General features: G+C 40.4%; 1 protein-coding gene across 2 annotated transcripts in view; it reads left to right on the forward strand.

Moving 5' to 3' along the window:
- The window catches only part of rapgef2b (Rap guanine nucleotide exchange factor 2b), a 107,064-nt gene that overhangs the window by 41,749 nt on the left and 39,684 nt on the right, over positions 1–25,631 (forward strand). For both annotated transcript variants that reach the window (XM_085360249.1, XM_085360248.1), the window contains exons 4-6: positions 2,145–2,228; positions 16,090–16,165; positions 18,746–18,913. In XM_085360249.1, coding sequence (XP_085216375.1) covers positions 2,145–2,228; positions 16,090–16,165; positions 18,746–18,913 — 328 coding nt within the window. The remainder of the gene's footprint in view (positions 1–2,144; positions 2,229–16,089; positions 16,166–18,745; positions 18,914–25,631) is intronic.

The following is a 25,631-nucleotide window of genomic DNA, read 5'->3' on the forward strand; positions in this document are numbered from 1 at the left end:
TATGTTAAAGTTCATGACAACCCAGCTAGGAAAAAGACTGAACAAGTAGGGGGGTTCAACCAGCTTTAAATTGTGTAATTAACAGATACATTTGGAAACATTAACTAACATCCATCCATCTTCTTCCGCTTTATCCGGGGCGCGGGGGCAGCAGCCTACGCAGAGAAGCCAGACCTCTCCCCAGCCATCTCCTCCAGCTTATCCGGGGGAACACTAAGGCGTTCCCAGGCCAGCCGAGAGATATTAACTAACAAAGTAACCATTAACTGCTATGGTGAATTAAGTTATGGTAGCATAAATTACAGCAGTTTACAAGTACTGGCATGTTTTGCCCATAACTGCTAGGACTTCATGATTCATGTCAGATTTCCCATACTGCTGAAGGTTGGTATCAGTGTTACATGTGACGGGAATATTTCCTTCTCTGGATTTTTGCTTCTTTACTGTCAGAGGTGCGTTTCCCAACACGTCTGATTGACAAGGCTGTCAGCGATGGCTTTTTTTTGGGACTCACAAAGCAGTCAAAAAATTCACTGATCACTGTTGTAATTACCTGAAAAATGCAGCACAGTGTCTCCGGTGTAATCTGTTTTGATATAAGCTTATACTTAACTAAATCCAGTAACACATAACTCACAATTTATGCTGGTACAGCAGCATTTTGCTTCCTTATACTTTATCTCACCAGCACAGCAGTTATATATGTTGACTCCCCTTGAAGCGCTCTGCATTGAATTGATTGCGTATAGACGAAAGCAAGCATTATTATTATTTATGATTATTGTTCTTTCTTTCTTTGTTTACATTCTCATTAGGTTAATATGTATGTCTCTTTGATAATCCTGCATGTACCACTGATAGAGGTTCAGCCTTTTGAGATTATCTCGGCGCAATCCCTGCGGTACCTGTGAAGACCCAAGGATAAGCGAGATGATTACAGAGACAAAACTGATGAATTTTAAAATCTGAGGATATCCTTTCAACATTAGCAGCGTAGTTTATTAACACTGACGTACCAAATGTGATTTCTGAAAATTATATTTAGTGAGTTGTTTATCTGTAGGCAAATTCTCCTCAGTGGAGTCTTTTGATGTTCCTTAGTAAGGCCTGTGGTTCACATGAACTGCCACACAATCCTTAAAGCTGAAAAAAGTGCACAGTCTTGATGTTTAGTGTTGTTGTTTTTTACCTGTCATTTTCCCTGGAAAATGACTTGACAATCAGCTGCATCATCCAGAGGTCAGTGTGAGTTTATTTCAGAGGCCCATTTTCCTGTTTGTGTGGGGACAGAAATGAGTCTTCAGTTCATTCACAGTTCTCTCTCTCCCTTCCTTTCAGTTTCTCGCTTTTTTACATTTTTTGTAATTTTATTAATCATTTGGCGCAGCGAGCAGTCTTGCATCACTGATGCATTAAGTCACAGTACCTGCACAGAAAATGGTGATAAGTAAACTGACACAGCAAATAAGCTCCATCAATATATTGATTTGTACATAAACATTTTCAATTTACTGTCGTAGAGGGTAAAAGCAGGAAGTGTTCTGCCTTGTGGGCATTCACAAAGATAGTTGCAGACTCCACAGAAGACTACTTGTTCTTATTATACTACTCTGTAGTCTACCTGGAGGATCTTTGTGCTTTTGGTGGCCTTGTAGTGTAGTTGTTGTGCATACAAGTCTGCAGAGAGCCTTGTACACCCACTGATGATGGAATCCATGCCCCTCATGTAGTGGCATAGATTAAGCAGGGAGCCCTTTTGGGAACTTCTGTCAAGAATTGTTTTTTCTTTTTATTATCCACAGCAACAAATCAAATGAAATATTTCACCTTACTTGCAAATCTGTTTTTAATAGCCAGAATAGCTGTGATGCATTAGGATGCCTGGCGGTGTCTTACGATGCCAGTAGGATGTTGAATTGCTGACCCTTTGGATCCTGTTTGTTTTACACATCCTGCAAATAACAGATTGAGACCCAGAGCATTTTGGGTTTCTTTGGGTTCTTTTCATCAGTTATAGGCTCATCTATCCAAATCTACAAAAATTCTCATTTCGTTCATCAACCTTAATTATATTTTTGGCTGCTTCGTGTCAAAATATCACCATTAATACATTCTGAACTAATGTATCTCTTTCTGTCTTTCAGCCCTGATGACATAGGAAGCTGCTGGTACATCCTGTTGTCTGGCTCAGTTTTCATCAAAGAATCCATGTTCCTGCCCAGAAGCAGGTAAGATCATCGGCCATTTTGAATGCTGTTTGAAGGTGTGATTTTTGGCAGTAACATGCAAGCATCTGCTTTCCTTCCAAGCTAATTTAAAATAAAGAGACAAATGTCTCTCTCACCAAGATTTGTTTCCTGTCTTATCAGCTTCTTAACTTTTATTAAAATTGGCTTGTAAAAATGTTGCACAGCAGCAAATGTTTGCATGCAGTTATGCGATTTCACTAAAGAAAATTGTAACTTTATCATTGTTCCTTTGGTTTCTAAAACAGATTTTACTTGTTTTTGGCATAACTATTTAATTTTAATTTATATCTTTTTTTAAAATCAGTTATTTAATACAGATAGTCATTTTAACATTTGCCTTTGCAAATTGGTTAATTCTCATGTACAAGAATGTTGCTGGGACATCAACATGACTTCTCTGCAGTTCAAGAGAAATACATTAGGTGACTAGGTCGAGAATAAAATACATGTCGCCTTTAAAAATTATAAACAGTTTTTATTAAAATACATTTTTACATTCTGAAATTCTCAAACTATATCACCAACACTGCAAAAAGGTGAATGTACATCTGTCCATTCCTAATACACTTATCCAATTAAGGGTTACATAGAGGGGAAGCTAGAGCCTATCCCAGCTGTCATAGGGTAAAAAGCGGGATACATAGGCATGGTTTGAAGCTGTGTAAAACCACATTATAGTAGCTTACACTGTAACACTTGTACTTTGCAAGTAGAGACACCTTGACTAAATTGTATGGATTCCTCATCATAATTAAAAGATTAGCATAAGTCATGTCCTTTTAAAGCTTTTGACCTGTATCACAGTAGGCTCAATAACCTTGGGTAGAAAGCGTTATCATCATCACCATTTTAGAATAGTTGAAAAGCTCAAGTAACACAAACCATTTCATTAGTCTATCTCTTGGATAATTCCTGCTTTTTCTGATTTAACCATATTGCATATTATTTTAGTTTTTTAAAGAGGGTTGAAAATAATTATTTATGGCACCTTCAGAGGACTTAAGACTCATGTTCCCCTCTCACAGCAGTGTTCACCACCTCTGAAGCCAAGACTCAAATGTTAAAAAGCTGCGATTTCACAAGTGGATCTGTTACATGAAATATCCCTGTAGGCGTCTTGAAAACAATGATCTTTTTATCCATTAGGCTTGCATAACACACCTACGGCCACTCTGATCTCGAGGCCGTCACTTTAGGCCGTGGAGCAGAACTGTTCCGGCTGTACAGCGGGAGTCCACTGAGGTCGTTCTTTGGGTTTGTCCGAACGTGGGATGCATTTAAAACGGAAGAGTTGATCGGAAATGTGCCAAAAAGCTAGCCCCCTCTTAAATATAACCTTTTCAGTTTTACGAAGGTGAAAGTGTGTGTGAGTGTGTGTGTGTGAGTGTGAGTGAGAGAGATGCCGAAAGGGGATCTGAAGGTACTGGCAGATTAAAGTTAATGCTTGACCACAGTCACAGAGGAGAAGAAGGCCCTGAAAGTGTTTACTAAGCATATGTTGCAAAGGAGCTTGTGGAGGGTGGATCCGCTGTGCTGTGTGAGACTGTATGGGGTTGATAATTAGCTCAGATGTTCAGAATAAAGCCAACTGCTTTATTCAGGACTGTCACATTTATGTTTTCTCTGCTAAATTATGCATATGAAGCACCAACTGCACGTTGAGCGGTTTTAGTTTCTGCGAGAATGTGCTTCAGTGCCACTAGCTGAGATTCATGTGAGCAGCTAGATGAAAAGAAGGCAATCTGGCAATAGTCAAATGGGAATATTGCATTGTACAGAGCACGCAACATACAGCTGTTCATTCACCACAGCGCTGACTTTTGTAGACATGCTGGGCGTGTAGAATGCAAAAGTCTGAATTAGTTGGATCAAACTTGACAAGCTTCTTAGAACGAAGTCTGTGTGATGTCTGATTGAGCTTATGTAACAATAGAGCAGGTAAATGTCTGTGAGCTTCTTTTATCATTTTACCCTCCACACTCTTCCAAGTTTAATCCAAGGGTAACATTTCCATCGGTGAGAAAGCAGAATGACCCCTAGTGTTTTGTTGGTCAACAGCATATTAAACATGGCAAAAAGTAGGCTCAGGCTACTTTAAACAAAAACTTTCAGATGCTGGTTTCTCTTTCCTCTATACAAATATGGATATCGTACGGCCTCACTCATACGGTCCTAGAGACTGGCCAGCAATCTCCTAGCAAACACAGGTATCTAAGTTTCTACAGTTTGCCTGGATGATATTGACTTGTTATCTAATAACAAAAAAATACACTCCAACTATTCGCCAACTGACTGTAAAACTAAGAAATCACAAGCTGTGAGCATCAGCCTTCAAACTAAAAGTAGCTGCTTTTGAAACTGATATTTTGCAGGAGAAATGTGACGCTTTAATTCTGAAAGCAAACTACTTTTCCGCTTTTTGCACCTTTTCCAAGTTTTGCTGTTGGAAGTCAGTGTCTTCCATGTAACTGCAGCAATCCACTAACCAACAGAATGCTGACAAAGAGGTTTTTGATGCAGTATTCTCTTTGCAACAACAACAGCAACTTCACCAGCAACCACTCACCACTAGTCAGGAAATACATCTTTCGCTAATGACTGGTGGTTACCAGGAAGGCAGCAACCAATCTGTAGGCCTGACTGAGGCTTAATGTGTTTCTCTGGGACACAGTTCTGGATGCGGCACCCAATCAAAATAAAAGGTTTAAAGCAGCTTTAATGCAGCTGAGACCATTTGTTTCAGATAGTGGGCCTACATCAAGACCCAGAGTTAGACAAACATGAATTATATAAAGTTACCTACCTGACTAACACAGGTTTGTTAATCTTAGTGAAACGGCACATACACTGTGTTGAAAACAGTTATACAAAAGGAGCCAGTTCATGCCAACAATGAAGTAGAGAAAAATATGCAATGTTAAATTTACCAAGGTAATTTACTATTGCACTGGCTGATTAGATTATGGCCAACTGTCATTGGTTGTTGTAGTTTTTTATATTCATACACTAATTTCATTAATGAAATTTTTGTATTAACCCCCTAGTATATTGTAAGCCACTTGGCTCTATTTAAAAGAAAGAACAAAAAAAGGTGTTTTGGGGGAAATGAAGCAGAACCTATTTCCTCAGTGACAATCAGACATTTTCAAAATGACACATTCAATGGCACATTCTAAGTCAACGTTTCAAGGACTCCTGGGTCATGAAACTCACTCAGGTTTTGAATGACAGTCTGCATTTTCAGTTCAAGAATGAAAAGGAGAAGAATAAGACTTTTTCCTGACAGCGGCGTTGTGGCTGTATTCCTGTAACAGTGCTAGAGAAACTCTGTACAATCATTTAATGTGATGCAAAGCTGTAAACCTAACTGAAATCTTCCTGTTTTCCTGGTAGAAAGCGTGACTGTCATAGTTTCTGTATTAAAGCATTTGTTTGTCTTATCATCTTATTATGAACGTTTCTGTCGTTTTTTGTTTTTTTCTTTTGTTTTTTTCTTTTCTTGTCTTTTACATGGATTGTTCTTATTAACGGTTTTCCTATAGGGGCAAAACACTGGGTGGTAAGAAAAGATCCAGACACACTGCCTCACCTAGTCTATAAAGAGGACAAATGGTGAAGGTAAAATGGCTCGGAGGGGAAATTGGTTGTGGCACGAGTAACTGAATGGAGTCCAGTGGGACTTCCTAAAGCTTTTAAAGATGTGGTGGAATTGGGTTTCAGACAGGCCCTACCCAGAAATGGCTGTTCATATCTACACTAGCAGCAAGGTTGAAAACCTGATACGTCTCCATCATTCTCTCAGTGCTTCTCTCGCTCTCTTACTGCTGGTAGCTGTAGTGACATCTGATCCAGGGGGGAGATGAATGGCTCAGTCATTAATCGTAGAAGCTGGAACTGTATGCCGTAAACCCAAAATCAAATATCACCTAAATAGATACATGTTTAGTCACGGTACACTGAAGGCTAACTTTAGCGTGCCGTGACCAAAGTGCACTACTGATTTAGTCAGTTTTAAAAGTGGCAGTCAGCCTTGTATAATTTATGATTCTGCAGAGATTATAAATGCCAATACATTTTTTTATGAAATAAGAGTTACAGAGTACTTCTTGAGCCTTGGTGACCACCCGGAGCTTTAAACTGAGTGCAGCTTGTGTTATGTTCAGTGTTTCTATCGTAGAAACTCACATAATGCATTGAGGCCATTTGGGATACAGTATCCTCTGGCCTAAGGAGGTTTTAGACCACCAACTTTCCAATTAATGGACATTCTCAAAAACAGGACAGAGGAAAAAGCAGCATTTATGACAAAGAGACAGGAAGGCATTTCAGTTTAACTGACTGTTTACTTGTTTACTTTCATTTTTAGTTGCCACTTATTTCTCTTTTACACACCGTCTGTTTAGGTTAAGATACCAAAGCTACTTGGCTCGGGTTATAAGATAATGGTTTGATTAGAAATCTACACTTTCACGTTGTTAGCCACATGCAGGTTACCAGGGTGATGACTACATTGCAGATTTAAAATGTGCTTTCAGTGCATGACTGATGAGATCAGATGATAACTGCCTACCGAGCCTGTTAGCAGCCACAGGATGGTGCTTCCTAGTGAGATCTATGGAAGTGATTACAACTGATAATGACCATTTAATGGGATGAAAACATTTGGAACGGGTGATCTGTTGTGACAGTTGTCTACCACTATATCACTCTGCACAGAATAACACTTTTTTTTGTAGCTGCCATTTTTCAGATGTTACACATCTATTTTTTGGGCCATTATTGAGATGGTTGTGTTTTAGGCGAGTGTCTTTAAAAGCTTTTCAACTACTGAGCTGTTAATGGTTTCAGGGATGAATTTTCCTTCAGAAGATTTTCCAGTGTGTTCTTTAAATTAGATGTGCCAAATCTGCAACTTTCAAATGTTAACAACAGGCTAAAGACAATCATTATTTTCACATGTACTCTGCATTCAACACTAAACTATTTTTAGCCATAGTTTCTAGTAACTGCATGGAACTGTGGACTTCCACCCTGAAACACCCTTTAGTAAACCCAGACCGATTTTACTTCCCTTCCTCCACGGTGCTGTGTGCATTCATTTTCAACATACTGCTATCAAGCTTCTTTCGTTCATCCACTTCCAAACTGTTTTCTCATCATCAGTCACTTCTTACACTGGGTAAACCAATACCACAACTCCTAACATATTCATCCCGTGTGGGAAAATTGCATTTTTTGGTAACAGAGGAATGTTTGCATCATCACATCTTGTGAACTGCTGGGGGAAAAAAAGGGCCGGTACCGATAAGACTGTTTCTTGACAGGCAGACTCATCTGTGACTGTAGATGACAAAATAATCCAGTGATGATTTATTCTCTTGTTGCACAATACAGATGTTTCTCAACGCCTCTGATGTTCATTTCCATTCTGTGGAACAGTTGCCGGCTGAAGAGATTTTTTTTTTGTGTGTTTGTTTTTTATTAATTCATTTCATGACTAGAAATGGTTACTGTGCTTGTGCATGTCATTATTTTTTTTAATTTTAATTAAAATATTAGGTGCTCATTCATCTGGTATGATTTTAATGGTGGTTGTTGTTGACAAACAAGTAAGTCTTGTTTTCTCATTTTAGAGCAATAGTATGTTTAAAAATAAACATTTCTAGGTCCTGCCAGCGACAGGCCACAGACTGTGAAACAGTACTGTTGGTTTGTTTTGACATGAAATTTTGACTTTGTGCTGAATATTTTTTGTCCTCAGTTTATTCTTTTCTTTTTTTAAGGGGTTGTTCTTAGATACAACTCACACAGTCATGTGAACAGGACTACTCCACAAAATAACACTTATCATATCATCGGGGTTATCTTGCCTTTGGCTTGGAGGTTTTATTTTTCATTATTTTATTTTATTTTTTTGTTCAAACTGAAAGTCTGCTCTAAATCCAGGGACATGTAGTCTGACTATTAACCTGGCATCAATCATGCAATAAATAAATAAAACCCCATCAAGCTGCGAGTTGGGTTGAGTTTACCCAACAACCCTCAAGTTAAACATTGATCACTTGCTATGAAGTCTGTTTGTGCTACCAGAATGTTTGTTATTATCTTGCTAGTGAAGGTGTGTGTGTGTGTGTGTGTGTGTGTATTTCTAGCATATTGATACTACAGAACACTCAAGGTAAGAGATGGGGATTGATAAGAATTAGCAATTCCGATTCCATTATCAATATCACTTAACAATTCAGTTCCCTTATTGATTCACATTAGCTCCACTTTGAGAGTCACCACCATCTCTAAGCAGCATATGAAAGTCATTACATTCATGTAAATTCATTTCATGCTGAGTTGTCACATGTTTGTGCATGTTGGAGGTATTTCCCCTCTTTGTTTGTTGTTACAGAGAACACTTTTCTTAAAAGTAACACAGTACATTACTTAATCACACCCGGGAGAAAGACATTTGTTACACTACTCGTTAAGTTACTTTGATGTTACGGTCTCATAATTACCAGTTAAGAATATAAACTTCCCGCCCCACACACCAACACAAATCCCTATTCTAATGAAGACACATGCGATCTATCTCTTAGTATTTATGTATGAAGACAAAGCCGACAACACAAATAAAAGATGGAAACCAGCACAAAGAGACTTTAAAGTGGTCGTCACGATGATTCTAATGTAGAAACATGAAAAGATAGAAACTCAGACTACAGCCTGACTGCTCATCAGTTTGATACCTGTTGAAGTTCAGCAGCTGCTTCACCGCAAATGACTGCTCACTTTATCGCGGTACTGGGCTGGGGTCAGCATTTACTCAAATTCAACACCAGTCTGGGCTCTTGGCTAGCTTAGCGTTAGCGTTATGTCTGTGCCGGTGCTTGCAAAGAGCCGAACTTGTTTTGTCTGTGCAGGTGCTTGCAAAGAGCCTAAGTTGCGTTAACAGTATGATGCAGTTGTTTCGTCCTGGAGCAGTATCCATCGTGCTCCCAATCTTTGTGCAGTAAAATAAAAGGAATGTCTACATCCACGCTGTAAACTGCACCACTGTTTTCCTCCTCCGATCCAGCTGATCGTAGCGAGAGTGCATGAACTGATGAACGGGATCGATAGGCAGACTGACCAAGGAACTGGACTACTCTGAACTGGTTCTTGATTCTCATCCCTAACCAGGGTTAATCCCGAATTCATCTGAATTAGATTAAATCTTTTTTTTTATAGTAGTCTCAGGTCCTGTGATTGTAAGCCAGGACCATATCATCAGACTACCTCCTCCATGCTCAACAGTTGGTGTGAGTTGTTTGTCCTGCCACATTTAGTTTTTGCCATACATGGCGCTTTGTATTATGACCGAACATCTCCGCTTTGGTCTCATCTATCCAGTCGACCAAACCTAAGCTGTGCTACTTTTTTAAGAGGGACAAATATTTCTCCTGCCCTTCCATATATACCATATAAGCCATCATAATGTTTTTTTGTTGTGGTTGGTTTGGCTTGTCATGGATTTTAATATGCTAACACAGGGCTGTAGTTTGAGATGTAATTCTTGGGTCTTTTGTGTATTCTCTGAGCATTGCATGGTCTTGCCTCGGGATGAGCTCTGGAGTTATTGCAGGTTATATGTGAGCTAAGGAAAATTTAAATTGCATGACACTGAACATATTTCCAGTTCTTTGTTGGAAATGCCAGCTTTAGGTGTTTAAAATTTTAAATGCGATGATGCCGCTTATCTGAAAACAGAGTAAAATGATCATTCCAGCTTAAAGCTGAGGAAAAATGTTAAAAATAATGTTTAGAAACTAGCAATCGAGCTTTTGAACCACAGGACACAACTAGACATTGAGGCAACTTGTGAGTTGGTCTTATATTTTTCATGTCTAAAATAAATCTAAACACTGTAATTAGAATATTTGAGTTCAGTTGACTGACTTCATTGAGTAACTTCTACAAGCAGTGTACTTTGCGCTGTTTATACGTGCACACGGGAACATACAGTCCAGCATCTCACTCACTCGTGCTTTATAACAGGAAGTGAGTCGTACGCTGGAATGCGGCCGTATTCAGCTCACCACATTACACAGAGCGAGAGAGAGAGAGAGAGACAGACAGACAGAGAGAGAGAAAGGGGGCAGGGCCATTGGACAGAAGCTGATCTACACTTTGAGCCACACACTCCCATTCTCATACACAAATCTCCGACAGCAGTGCCGGTTTGTGTACAGGACAATATGCCGCAGTTACAGCGAAGTCTCGGGACTTGGAACATGTTTGCTTGGCTTACTCTGAACTAACAAGAAGGGATATTTCAGAAGGAGGGGTTCATCTTATCAGGTGGCTGTGTCACTCTAGGAGCAGATTGGCGTGTCGGGGGTGAGTCATCAAAGTACAGCTGCATGGAACTCTTACCTAGAAACACATGAGCGTACGGCTTACTGAAGTTTTGCCTAGAAACTCCTTTGTTTTTGGTTGTAATTTAAAAATCTTGACTATTCTCCAAGCCGGGAGCTGGTTGCAGTAAAACCTTCAAGTCTGGAATGTGAAGTATGACTTTGATGTTATTTTGGATTTGTCAGTGTGAGGAGTGTGCTGCCAGCAAAAGGGGTGTGTGCTCTTTTGGGGTATATAAAGGAGGGGGTTAGAAACAACTTTTGGCAACTTTGAAACCAAAACAAAGATGGAGCCCCTGCTGTGGTGAGAACATGTTAGAAATGAGTGATAGTTGCAGTGATGACTGATGAATGTGTTTGGAAAAGTTGCAAGCGGCTAGCGTAGTCGCTCTTTCTCTACACTCGTGTCTCCAGTGCCCTTTTCTCTTTGCCTTTTACAATGTCAGTGAAGCTGTATTTTGGGAAGCAAAAGTCACGAGTCAGTTACACATTCTTGGATGCGTTGTCAGTGCCTATTTCAGATGTGCTCGGGCAAAGGTTTGGAATATGCATGTGGTGTGGACCACGCTGTTACTCCAAGGAATTCTGTTTATCTTTGCAAGGTGAGGTTGGATCATCAAACTCGGCTCTGACAGGATGTTGGTAAAGGCTTCAAAGCCTGGATGCGGTTTTCATTCACTTTAGCAGTTGTAGCCAAAGATCCATCTGACCCCCCACTCCCTCCTTCTCTGTGCTGGGTCAGAAGTCTTGCATATCTGAGGAGTTTAATCTTTGTCCTTCTCAAGGGTCTGGTGGGTTAAAAAAGCCAGTGTGCCCTCTTACCACTTACTCAGTTAAACAGCTTAAAAGAGGAGAGGAGACCCCCCACCCCTCCACCCCCTTCAGCTCAGACCAGGGGTACAGATTAAGTGTTGCGTTGGTTCACACAGGCAGCAGAGTGGATCCGAGGCTAAGGCGGTGGGCTGCCGGGCTGGTAGAATGAGAAGCTGGTGATGCATGTGGAATGACATTCCAGACGCCCAGGCTTGTTGTATAACGGAGGGGAATGCAAGGCTGCCGAGGCAGGGGAGATGTCAGACAGTCGACTGGGAGCTTCAGGGTTTAATTTGAAGTTGAGATGTTGGCTGCCTGTCAAATGACAGCATAGAAGCAAAAATGGGGATGTTCTCTTCACCATCAATTTCTTTTTCTTTGTTTTGTTTTGTTTCACATAGACTTGAGTTGTAGTGAAATTCTTGGCTGATGTGATTTTGAAATAACAATATTTGCTTTTGCTTGTATGGTTTTCATCATTCCTTCTTTTGGGCAATGAATTTTTAACTTGAGGTAATCTCTTGCTTATTTAAGAAGCTTTATGCTTTGTGAGAACGTAAAGGACTGAATTTCAATATGTGTTATTAATCATATGTGTCACAAAATAGGACATAATTTGCTATAGATGTATTCTCACACTTATTTGCTATGAATTCACTGTGAGACACATTTGGACTGCACACAGACATTGTTCTAGGAAGCTGGTTTAAAGACCCCTTGGTGTCTTATCCAATGGGCGTTTGTTGGCTTCACCTCTGTTGGGTCTAAAGAAGTTGAGAACTGCAGTGCACGCATAAAGATGGGCCATGGTAAGCTTTGAAAAGACAGAACAGGTTCAGACCTTTGTTACATGAGATGGATGGAAGGAAATGGGAGCGATTGCTTTCATTTGAGTAGTAAGTGTATTTTTGCAGAGCTTGCCTGAGGATTAAAGTACTGTTAATGTGGCACTTGATTAAATGTGTTTTTTGTTTTTAATTTGAATGGCATACTTTGAGTGACATGAGTGGTTTGAAATGAATTACTTTTTTTCAAGTTAAAAACAAAACATATAAGCTGTCACATTAACAAAAAAAAAAGGGGGGAAACAGCAAAATTTTCAACTGTTCAAAAACAAAAGAAATGCATTGTCTTTATTTTTTGTCCTGTATTTTTCACAGCTTAACTTGAATTTTTTCTTAAAGAAACAATAAATTCAAGCAAAATAAAAAGGTGACGGAAATATAAAAGGTTACAGATTTACACAGTAAGTGTAGCAATATTTTGGTACTTTTACTAGTGATCATCTTTTCTTTGTGCTGTGCTCTGAATACTTGCTCAAGCATCTGGCACCTTTCCTATCTTTTTTTCCTTCCCTTTTTTAAATTCCTTTATCTGGTTTTGTAGGTTCATCAGCCAACACACACACACTGTAGTTCTCTGGAAAGAAAAAAACAACCTCACGTTAACTTGTGGCCCTGAATTCCTTGTTGATAAATAATTCATACCAAGTAGTGTGTGCCTAGACCTCTGCCTCTTTAGTTATAGCTAATAAAAATTGAATATTTGCATGGGTAGGCTTTGCAGAGTGTGCTGTGTGGCAGTGTTGATTGCTGGAGAGTTGCTTACATCCCAGTCCACCTAAGCATTAGCTAAGACAATCAGTGTTTGCTCTGAATGCATTATTTGTTTTCTAATTTACATTACCCTCTTGGCAGGCCCTCTACTTAATATTTGCTCAGCACTAGTCATAGGGCACTGGAGGCTTTAATCCACAAACAAGACACTTTTGTTAGAAAACACGCTCCTACCCCCACACACTCAACTTCTATAATATTGCACACTGCCAGTGGCCCTCGCCTCCTGCAAAATGGAGGAATGGATTACTAAAGTCAGGAATGCAACGGAGGAACATGATTGAACATGTCACGTTCCCGTTTGTATTCTGGTGGCCTAACGTGTTTTGTGATGCTCATTGGGTGTTTTCGCTATCTCTTTTCCACTGTAGCATGAGTCGAAGGAGGCTGAACAGGATCATAGCTGGCACCAACGCAAACGTCCCTAAAACCAGATCAAAAGCACTTGTTCGTTTCTCTGAAGCCGCTGCCCAGCTGACAAATCATCTTTGGTGGAAGGAAGTTCCAAAAAAAAAAAAAAAATCACAGCATTTGTCTTGCGAGAACACGAGCGAAAATACTGAGTAAGCTGTCCTTACAGTGGCTCTGTTTGGCCCTGCGGTGGAATTCAGGCTTGTGTATTTCAGGGATACGAGCAGAGTTAGTAGGCATTAAACAGAAGCTCAGGCAAAGCAAACAGTGACAATCAGCATTAACCCCCTCGCTGCCTTTGCTCACCAAGGCTGTGTGGCCCAGCCAGTCACTCATGTTGCCTTTGATTTCAGTTTGTGCTTCTTGGCAAAACTTTACTGTGGAGTTGTGTGAATTATAAAGTCGACAAATAGCTCAAGTAAAATTTGCAGCTCTGGCAGAGAAACAACAGAACAGCTGACAGGAGGAAAAAAACACAAAGAAAAGAGAAAAAAGTCAACAAAAGGAAGTAGAAAGGGGAAAGCAAAGCCAGCTAAATCAACTCGTAGAAAACAAAAGCATCACAAAAATCATTACTCGCTCTCTGCCAAACTGACAGGTAGAGGATCACCAGGTTTTTCTTGGCTGGTGTTTATTCCCTGACTTGACCAAGCTACACCCACAACATGAAGCCACAAGCCCAAAGCTCTAAAGCATTTAGGCCATGCTGCGCTGGAGGTCTGCTCCTGTCGGGAATGATTGATGCAGGCTGGCACGTCCATAGGCTCACACCACTACCGCTGCTCACTTCATCTGTGGGTGCTGAGGAGAACTTGAACACCTGGAATTACTCAGTTTGTGTCAGTCGCAGGGTGAGGTTTGAGTAGATGGCAGGTTGCCCGAACAGAGCAAGTCACATTGACTACCACTGTTATTAATTAACCTGCCCAGAGATATATTTTTTTATTTTTTCCAAGAAATAGTTTAGACATTGAAATATTAAGAACTTGTGAAAACTTCCCAGAGCCTAACAGTGGGCTTAAATGATTTAATCAACAGTCTGAAACCACATGCATTTGAGTCACTGTCAGTTATAGAAGCAATAAGCAGCGTATCCTCACACTTTATGATTAGCAAAATGACCTCAGATATTTGCAGGAGTTTTAAAATGGTGTAAAATGCCCAGTGTGTTGGGTTAAAGAGGTTTTCACATTTTTACAACAGTTGACTTATTGAAACCACTGAAATTGTAATTCCAATTTTTCCATCTGAATTTGTCCTGTAACGTGTATAAACGTGCACACACCAAAGGTTTTGTGTTTTTATAAATCATTTGTCCTTAAAGAAAAACACACTGTGGTCAGGTCGGCATAGAGCGCTGATGAGTTTTTCCTGATGTTTCTAAAGCAAGAAACTGAGAATTTGAGTTCATTCAATTCTCATGAGAAGGCAGCAGCACGGAGAATTTCTTGGTTTGATCCAGGAGCTGAAGATGTATCGCGACTGCTTTTTTTGCACATATTTCAGGATGTCAGTGGGGCAGGCTGAGCTCTTGTTAGCTTATTTAGAAGAACATCTGAGGAGACAGAATAATAATTTCAGAAACCGAATAACCCAGAGCAGCATTTGGCTGTTTGTCAGGGGGAAGATGGTATTATTTTATATCACTGTGTATTCAGCGCTGAGGTGCGTTTTGAGCTTCAATGGCCAAATTTAGTGAAAAGATCGAACTTTGTTTGAAAAACATAAATGCCGTAAGTTCGTCCAGCGTAATTATGTGCTCGGTGTGAACGGCTACAGCGTGAATCAGAAAAATATTTTTGAAGCACAGATTATTTTCATGGCTTTTATGTGTGTAAAAGCATTAAGAAAACAAAAAGTCACATGTAAGATTTGTTTAAAAAATAAAACAATGAATTGACAATTAGAACTTGTTTCGGATTGAATTTTCTATGGACTGTTTGCTCCATTTACCAATTCAGGAAAAAATGTTAGTTTCCAAACCTACCTAGAAATGCATTTCATACTACAAAACCTCATCTCCTAAAGCTCAGCATTGCAAAACAGGTCAAACCTGGCACATAAACTCAACGTGCAATCTTTTTATTTGGAGTCACTTGAGTTTATCTTAAAACACAGTGATGTGGATCACATTCACAACCAAGAGATGTTTAAAAATAACAAACAAGGGAGCCCTTGTCTGATTCTGGACAAAGGCGGCATTCTTTCCCAAAGCCACAACTTGGATCTCTTCATGCTCAGTTTCCACTGCAGCTCGTCGTCTTCGAGACCTTTTAGTCTCTGCTGCCCCCCCCCCCCCCCCCCCCCCTTCCCCCTCATTAGGAGGGAAGCATACTGTACAAATTGTGACGTAGCGAGAGTGGACTTTTCCAGAGGTGGGTGGTTCCCTTCTGATGGGTCACAGCTGAAAAGAAGTGTTCATTCATTGCTGCTCAATCCAACATTATATAGGGATATTCCATACTGCATATTTAAAATGCTGCACAAGGAGTTACCTGTAGGTTAGGACTTATATTTAAGAGTTTTCAGCTGCCTATGCGCAGCTTGAATAAGACTGAGTTCAGCTGGCTTTAGATAAAGATTTAATATTTCTCTTTTCCCTCCTTTCTCTAGTTTTGGGAAGCGATCAGCTGGCAGCCTTCGACGTGGATGTGAGTGCATCGTCCTGGAACCATCAGAGATGATTGTGGTGAGTTGTATTTCTCAGACTTTTAGCACACTTGTGTCAAAAGCATTACTTGCATGCACACCAACACACCACCTAGCAAGCACAAATTGGAAGTAGCAATTATGACTTTTTTTCTTTGTAAGAAATGCATAAAAATACATAGAAATTGAGAAAAATAACACACAGCAACAGAGAGAACTGACAAATGATAATTTTGTATACTTAACAAGCTGAAACCACACACCCGGCTTGTAGTTTTTTAAACCTACAAAATATTAAAATTGCCACCGTTTAGTTACTACCTTTAAGGTCAGACTTTGGTTTTTTTCTAATCCATCCACCTGTCATTTCTGATGTAATGTAAGTTACTCAAACATCAATACAAAGGGGGTACAAACAGGTGGGGTTTTTCTTTAGTTCACCTTAATGTATAGGATACAAAAAGAAACATTATGGTAATCATTGATTTTGTAATTCTGTCAATCTGTGAAACAGCTGGACTCCATGTCGATCACCAAAAATCTACAGCAGAGTGTCGCTGATTTAGTTTATTTATTTATTTTTTATTGGATTGTTTTAAGTGCCTTTTATTGACATTTCTCTACAGCTGTCTGTGACAGCTGTATATGCAGTATATTACGTGTGGCTAGCATGTAGTGCTAATTTTCAAAACTGTTGCAAGGCTCCATGATTTGCCATTGCTGTAAAATATTTTTTTAAACAAACGAACAAAAAAAGCCACAACCTCAGACCCGTCTTACGTCTTTAACTGGATTGATGCCAGGTCTTTCTTGGAAATTAGATTTAAATCTCAGTGAGATTTTTACCTAGATAAATAAAAGATTGATACAAAAACTGAGCACACTGCCTGTCCTGTGGTTCAATGCGGGGTGTACATGTGTAATAAGGACATGGATATCAGGTATATGCTAGTTGGCCTTATGTTAAAGCAAAGAAAAAAAGGTAGCATGACTATCTTCGACAGATAAGAACACCAGTGTGCTTTGCTTTCACGAAATTTGGAAATGACTGGTCCACATAATGCAGAGAAACAGAAAGTTTGTGACCTGCTTTAATAATCAAGTAAACACAGTTTTTTTTTTTTCATTTGTTTTGAAAGAGGAACACGTGAGGAAAAGGAACTGAAACTAGAGAAATAAATCAGAGGGCACATGTAAAACATGGTTAATGCTATCAAGATATTAGTCAAATTGAGTGTTGTGTTGAGGGGTAAGAAACAGTGCAGTGCAGCTAATTTGCCTGCCTGTGGCAATTATAACATAATGTTCATCCACTAAAATGATTGGTTGCTTCATGGCACCGTTTGCCCCACCTTATAATAACACAGAAACACACCCTCAACTGCCATTTCTAGCAGCGCATATCCACCCTATTCTATCATCGCCGTAAAATAAAAAAACATAACACACATAATAACAACCGGTTTGCACTGCTGTAGTCACAGCACTGTTCATTCACTGTAATTGCCTCTTCTCTGTGAGTGTGCTGTGTAGGTGGGTGGGTGGAGGGGGCTTGTGATAACTGAGCTTCTATCAGATAAACACACACTCCTTAATAATACCTCCCTCTGTTCTGCTCGCTGCAGACACTTTGTAGCCTTTTGCCTCTTATGCTGCTACAGTTGCTAGCTTGCCCTGTAATTACTGAACAGGGGCTCTTATGCTGCCGAGGAAGTGATGCACGCGGATGAACCTCTCTGCTACATGTTAAGAGTGTACAGAGATATGCAGACGTGCCGTTATAAACATAAGCAAAGCTGCTCACGTGTCTGTGCTGTACACGCGTTCACTCCGAGATTTGCAATTAGACACACAATCACACTTACGCTCTCGCTCGCACACAGCTCCATTGCCGTTGTCATGGCAGCAGTTGGTAAGGCAGAGAGAGATTTTAGTGGTGTAATCCCAAAGGCTGAGCGCTGTGAAATGTGAAGCCGCAGTGAAAGTAGCGAGCGAGGAGAGGGAAGGGAAGGAATGGGCCAAAAATGTAAAGTCAGATATGTCATTCCATCATGGCACAAAGCCGTGTGGCACCAGAGCACAGTTTAAGTAGTCTAAAACCAAAAAAGCGTCACAAAATTGTACCGCTTGACTATAGCGATGGCTTAGTTAAAGTGGCATACTGTGCCAGTTTCCACATGGAAAATGTTTTTCTTCCTCCCAGTTCATTAAAAATGGAAACATGGATTTTTATCTTTTTTGAACTTGTAATTTCATTGTGGTTAATATGTCTAGCAGACACTGAGAGAGTTGAGCATCTCTATTTCCAACTCTGCCAGGCTCCATCTCTGTTTATCTCTACCTGTCAATCAGTTTACTCCCCATTGCTTTTCACTCCTTAGCTCACTCCTTCCATCCAGATTCCTCGCTCAGCCCTCTGTTTCTTTCTCTCTGTCTCTCCTTTTGTTTTGTGAGCACCCTTTTGACGTAGGTGTGCATCGTACAGCCCACACACGCTTCTATTTTTACGCAATGAGCGGGGCGGTAGGAAGGGAGGTGGGGGATTCGGGAGGGGGCGTGAATGAAGACGAAGACTGTCACTCCCCTCATCTCCATCTCCCTCCCTTTCTATCATTTCCAGGTGGACTATATGGATGAAAATGAGGAGTACTTTCAGCGACAAGCCTCGCACAGACAGTCCCGTCGGCGCTTTCGGAAGATCAACCAGAAAGGGGAGAGACAAACAATCATCGACACAGTGGATCCGTACCCTACAGGAAAGCCACCCATAGCCCGCGGGTACCACACGGTGAGTTGCATCCTGCGCTACAGTTTTGTTGTTGTTTACCCTCGCTGTGGCAGATCGCTGCGCGCTCCGGAGGCGGTATCAGCGTTGCTCTATCACTGTGTTATGCTCTGTTTGTGTGTCGAGCTCCTTCTTCCAAACCTGTTGTGTTTCTGCTTCGGATACTAGCTGAAAATTAGTGTGTTCACTCTGTTTGAGGCCCTTTGCTGACCCTTGGTTGTAGCTGGGTGTACTGTGATGTCTTATTTCCTGGAGAAGGTTGCTCTTGTCTTCATTGAGTGCACTTCAAGCTTGTTTTTTAGTCTCCCTCTACTCCTTGTAGAGTTTAATTATTTTAACCTTTCTTGGAAAAATAGAATAGAGTGGCTGCAATGTTTTGTGTGATGTTTACAGCTCTTTCTGGCTTTTGTCTGTTCCTTAGTCCTCTCTTGATAAACGCTTCTGTAGTTTGGTTTTTTTGAGCATCACAGTTTATCTGTGCTGTACCTGTCGTCTTCAGACTGTTTGTTTGTGCTGTCACACATCATATATTTTGTGCACATTGATAACTTATAAAAGGTTTGGTTTCCAGGTAAGATCCACATTTTACATCAATAATTTTAAGTTGTCATGTTTGCTGGTGAATCTAAGCATCATTATAGTTTGTAAAGCATCATGAGCTGTTTTTTACCTTGTTGAAACAAGCTGAACAAAAAACATTGGAGATACTTTACTGAAGAGGGAATTAAATGAGTTTTACATTGGTAAACTAGCAGTTCAAGGCTAACTGCTACAAGCATAAAACACCTGAATCTCAGAGCAAACATTAGCGGTTGAGTCAGTGGCTATACCTTTGTTACACTCTCACTATGGAAAAGAGTGGCTGGAGACTTTAAAACACAGATGTGATACAATGTTGTTCCCTTTGAAATATTTGCTTGAGAGATGGACACTAGGTCTGCTACTGCTCACAATTGGTGACCGTCCTCAAAGCGACTTTGGTCCATCAAGATACAGATAAGATCCCGTCAGCCTGCTCGTCAGTCTATCAGTTTGTGATTGAAAAGGGTAAAGCTGGCAATTCCAGTCTGTTTATGATAATATGGCAATAAACTGTGTGACAAACTGGTAAAGATCACAAATCTGTTGCTTATTACATAGACTATACAAGCAATAGTACTGGCTGCCTACACAATATAGCCACAGGAGCTGCTTGATCATGGAGACCCGCTCCATGAAGCACACTGATGTTAATGCCAGAGAAGGTTTGAAGCTCTGCAGGTTAAGAGGTGTGGTCCAATACTTTTGTTAGGCAGTGTAGCTGGGATAGGTTTCTACCCTTCATCAATCAATTTTGCTTCCTGTGACCTGCATGAAGTTTCAAATGTTACCATTTAGCATTGTACTCACCCTTTAATATTTTTCCACACAATATAAATTTTCCAGCACATTTGGTGTTGCACAGAACGGCTGTTCGTAATAAAAACATTAAGATCGTTTTCTTAGTTATTGCACTGTACAAGGAGAGAAAATGGAAGACTACATGCTAAACAGAAGGGCTTGTTTCAAACTACACATTTTCTTCCATTGCTAATTGCTTAAAGGAGAAATGTTGTTTGCAACGCTGACTTTTTGAAGAAGTCTGATCTAATTACTGTACCATATAGTATTGAATTTACCCATCTGAGGCGATTTGACAGCAGAGGACTAAGTTTGCCCATTGTGTTGCACCATGCCTTCTCCCCTTCATGCTTTCTTTCCCTGGGAATAGGAAGTGAAGCATTTTCACACTAATGATGCAAATACCCAGCATGCAGTTGCTGCACACAGTTTTACCTGTTCTGCACAATTTCACTGCATTCCCTTCATTCCTGACACTCCCCCGGGCGTTCTGTCAGTGTACCAGTTTCGTTTTTGTTTTTTTGAACTTGTATTGCTGTGAAACAATCGAGCTCCAAATGGGAAAATGCGGCAAAGTAGTCTTCCTGCCTCCATCCAGCCCCACCCAGTATCCTAAATATAGACGCGCAGTGTTTTTGATTCAAAAGACTGCACTGAACTTTCTCATGGCCCGACGTCTCCTGTCACATACCCAACTCTCCTCACTCTAGTACCGCTCCTGTGGGAAGGATGGACCGGGTGCTATGGCAACCAGCAGTCCCAGATGGGCTGTGCTCGAGTGCACTTAGAAGTACAGTAGGGAAGGGAGCTAAGTTAACAAGAGTGCAGCATGCTGCCGCCGCTGCTGCTGCTGCTGCTGACAGAGGGGTGGAGGGGTGTGGAGTGACAGAGAAGCTGAATCTGGGCGGATGCTAAGCTGACATAGCAAGCTAATCTCCAGAATTTAGAATGCCAGACACCGCTCAGATTTTCCTCTCTCCTTCCCCGAGGCGCTTTTAAGAGGTGAGAAATGCACTGAGGAAAAACTTGGGATTGAAGACAGGATATCGCTCCAGCAGGCAAGGTTTTTTTTTTCTTTTTTCTTTTTCTTCATTCAGCTTAGTCACTGCTATGAAGGCAAATATGGAACCAAGTACAAAAACCTCAGAAGGTAAACTGCTTCTAGGAGAAGAATGAAAACTAATCTGTTGATTGCTGAGCTGATTCTGCTTATACTTGATAAGTTAACTGACTTATTTTTCCGTAGGTTTGTTCATAAATTGTAAAACTGAAGGTAGCCTAATGTGGCTTTAAACTACCTGTTTGTCTCACCACCAGTTCATAAACTAAGTTGTAAAACAGCCAAATCGATTAGTCCTTTACATTTGAACATTGGTTATTAGCCATTTTCACAGTATTTGACTTTGTAAACTCTTATCTTTAGAGCTTTAATGATTTGTCAAACAAGAAATTACCTTAATTGGAATGTTTTGATAACTCATGAGTTGCGTATTCTGTTCTTATGCAATGGTTCCAAACATTGTTAGTCATAGCTTTTCCAGTGTGAAGACGATGATTACGAGCTGCCCATCAGTCTACGCCTTCACAATTCACAAGAATCGCTCCTTGTCTTAAGGTATTGGTCAGATTTTAGTGAAACAAGATTAATACATATCTATATGAATGTTTGAGCCTCTCTGACTTCTCAGTGGATTTTAATTCTCATTAGTTTGTGCAATACAACCAACCAATAACAACAAAAATTATCACTTTCTTTCTGTTTTTCACACATTACAATTATATGTGAACAGTGATGGATCGTGGGCCAGATGAGCTACTATGTTGTTGATGTGCTGCATTTGTGGGTTTTTTGTTTTTTTTTTGTTTTTTTGGAAGTACTTGAAAATGTCATCTCGAGAGTTGAGGAATTTTTAGTATTTGATAAAATAGTTTTGGTTCATTGGCAAAAAATTATCAGAAGGAACAAATTTAGAGGTCCGTTCACATTGCCCGTTCACTCTCCTCACATCATTAATCTCTATTTTCGTATTTCAATGTGCATGATGAGATGTTCTGTGCCAATCCCAGCCACTGTCCTTGGTGCTGCATTAGATCCTGAAATAGCTAATGCTTTCCCAGTAGGATAAGTATCCTTCGTTATTAGTGACAGATTGGCTCGTTCCCAGTCTTTACACTGACAAACGAAGGCGTGTTCCCGCTGAAAGCGTCAAATCATCTCGTCTATGAAAAATCAGGCATTCTGGCCCATGTTTGTACATTTTTCCCAATGTTGGACAGTGTTCAACAGAATGAAGTGGATTTCATAGTCCTGTTCAAGTCCAGAGGGAAAGGATAACTATGGCAGGAGCAGCCAGTCCTAACATTCAGTTTCTATGAAATCTGGAGAATTTTTTTTAATTATCAACCCATTAAATCTTTGCTTAAGTTTTTTTTTCTATGATCAAGGAAACACCACATATGCTGAAAAGTGTTAACTGATTCCTGTATTTATGTTACATGAGCCCCTGCATCCTCTTGCTTCAGCCATTTACCTGGTACATTGATTAAATCTGTGAGCGTTTAGTGCTCAGGCCTCAGAATGATGAGTAGGATCTGGCCACAGGTCACACAGCGTCTGCAGACAGAATCTGTGTGAGCTTCTCTGACCCCTCTACAACAACCTGGACATTCCACTGTAAGTTGCTCTTCAGAGTGCCGGCTTCATAGCTAAAATATAAAAGTAATGCTAACCCTGTAGTGGAACTCCCAGTGGGAGAGCTGACACTTCCATGCAGACCCCACTCTCCCCCACAGTCTGAAGTAGAGCTATCATCTGTATGAAGAGAAGATTATTTGATTTTCTGAGTTCAAAGAAAGTACAAATCCTTGATCAAGTAGATTTAGATAGTTTCAGAACGCTTTAAATTAATGGCTTCATTTGGACCTGTTTGGACCCCATTTATCATTTGGATGACTTATTTGGGATTGACATTCCGTGGAAGATATGCAACTGCTCCTTTAAATGATCTCATTAACTGGTTTGTTTGCTACACTTTATGCAATTCCATACAGCGTGCCTTGGAATTAAATGGAAATACAAAGATGTACAGCATGCATTTAAAATAAAAAACAGAATTGTTTAATTTACTGTTGGGGAAGTGAACTTGTATGTCTTGTTTCAGAGAGCACAGATGACTAGAGCTGCTGTTTTAGTCTGTGCAAAGAATAAGTGTTAGACTAAAAGGGGTCAGTTTAAAATGAATCACTTAAATAGATGAATCATCAGAATAAGTGCCATCTTTTTTTCTCATCTGCATATATTTGCGACGCAGAAGCTGTTAAATGCTAGACATATTAATTGGGAAATATGTGCATTTAGGACTGGTCATATCTATAAGTTGATGTAAAGAAGCCCATATGATATTAATCTTGTGTTTTTGTGGCCAGATTTCACACATAATTGGCTTGGCTCTGGCACAGGAAGATCTTAATTTGAAATCTGCCTGCACAGCTTTATTTGGCTCTATTATTTTTACAACCTGGAAAATTGTTTCTACTAATAATTGATGGTGTAGGTGGAAAATACGCCACACTATTACAGAGCTTGTACAGTTGTACTTGTTTTAATCTTAACAAGACAACAGTTTAAAAAAATGGCAACGTGAAAGCGAAATGTTTGCTTGGTTGAACTGCCAGCATCATGCACAGTTTTGTTTGTTATCGTCCGCTGATGCCATAAAAGACGGCAGTCAGCAACAGACAATGAACGATGGAAGTCGTGATTAGTCGAGGCACTGTGTATTCTGCAGGTATAAATATCTGTTATGAACATATTTCTTGTGTAGTCTGAGTCTGACATGAGAAGTTGTCGACGATATTTTTATGAGCACTACACCAAACACCTTTGGAGTTCTAAAACCACATTTCAAACTTGCATTGCTTCAATGCAGACGCCGTGTGTCGGCTGGCGTTAGTAATTCATCTTCCTGCAGGTAGAGAAACGGACTGCCCTTTGCAGTATTTCTATGGTGAAAGATGGCAGTTTGGGCTTCCTTTCTAAGTACTGTTCTGATTTACTGTCAGACTTGGTGACCACACTTTTTTCTTCTGCAGGGTACCTTTAAAAGCTTTTGATTAAAGGTATGATGTAAGGCTACATATCAAAACGGAGTCATGCTCTCATTCCTGTAGTTTGGTACGGGAAATGTAAAGTTATATGCAGTCAGTGTTCTCATCTGAAAAGCTCCTCTGAAAATTCAAGTTTCCATCATTAGACACTCTGCAGACAGTTCTGTTATTTAAATCGATGGAGGCAGATATATAAAAACACATTTCTGCTTCTAGAGATGAATCGGGGCAGTGAAAGAGGGCCGTGTTTAGGATTCAACACATGCCTCCTGCGTGCTCAGAGCAGTGAGTTGACACTTGTGTGCCTTGTTCAGAATGAAAACACACACACATATATACACGCACACACTTGATCTTTATATATTCTCTGTAGCAAATGCTCATAATCTCCATTTCTCAGTCGCTCTCCATTTTGCACTTAATCTCACACGCTCCATCTCTTCCGCTAATATCAACAGCCATTTTTGCTGTCGACCTGACGCACACACATACCGACATGCACACACAGATTGTGTCTCTGATCTCTCACTCAGGCACTTGCTAGAGGTCTTTGTGCAGATTCTGTCACTCACTCTGAAATGAAATGTCAATATGGCTCCTGTTAAGGCTTTGTGTTTACCACGCTGCCGATTTTATCCATTACAGATTTTAAACATATTACCATCTGTCCCCCCCCCCCCCCCCCCCCCTTCCAATAAAACTCCTCAGACCCCCTGTAGACACCCCAGACTCTCTGTGTGGATGAATAATATTCCTTCCTCTGGGTTTACTTGGTGTCCAGCAGGACATCCAAGGCCCCAAACAGATGTTCTATAATTACACAAGCAGCAGGAGGCAGGCAATCAATACTCCTTTTACTCCTTTTCTCCACCAAGGAGCCCTGGTGGTTAGCAAGGCCGCCCTATAATCAGAAGGTCGCAGGTTTAATCCCAAACAGCCAATGTGTCCATCAGCAATCATGTGCTCTGTTGGAGTGTCCTTGACAGTGACATTGCTCACTCATCCACTGACCGCTTTAAGATGTACAGTGAGGCCCAGGAATATTGAAGCAGTGACGCAGTTTTCACATTTTCCGCACCACAGCAGACGTGAAGTGAGAAATTCGAGTTGCAGTTGAAGGGCAGACGACTCTCAGCTTTAATTTAAGGTGTTGAACAAAAATATTGCATTACACACTGAAGAAGTTTGTGTGAGGATGTTATCAGTTTCTCCGAGATGTATTGATCTTCAGAAG

This window comes from Diplotaxodon limnothrissa, linkage group LG2 (genome assembly GCF_057381915.1).
Source record: "Diplotaxodon limnothrissa isolate DT_005_m linkage group LG2, D_limnothrissa_male_GT1.1, whole genome shotgun sequence".
NCBI classification, from domain to species: Eukaryota; Metazoa; Chordata; class Actinopteri; order Cichliformes; family Cichlidae; genus Diplotaxodon; species Diplotaxodon limnothrissa.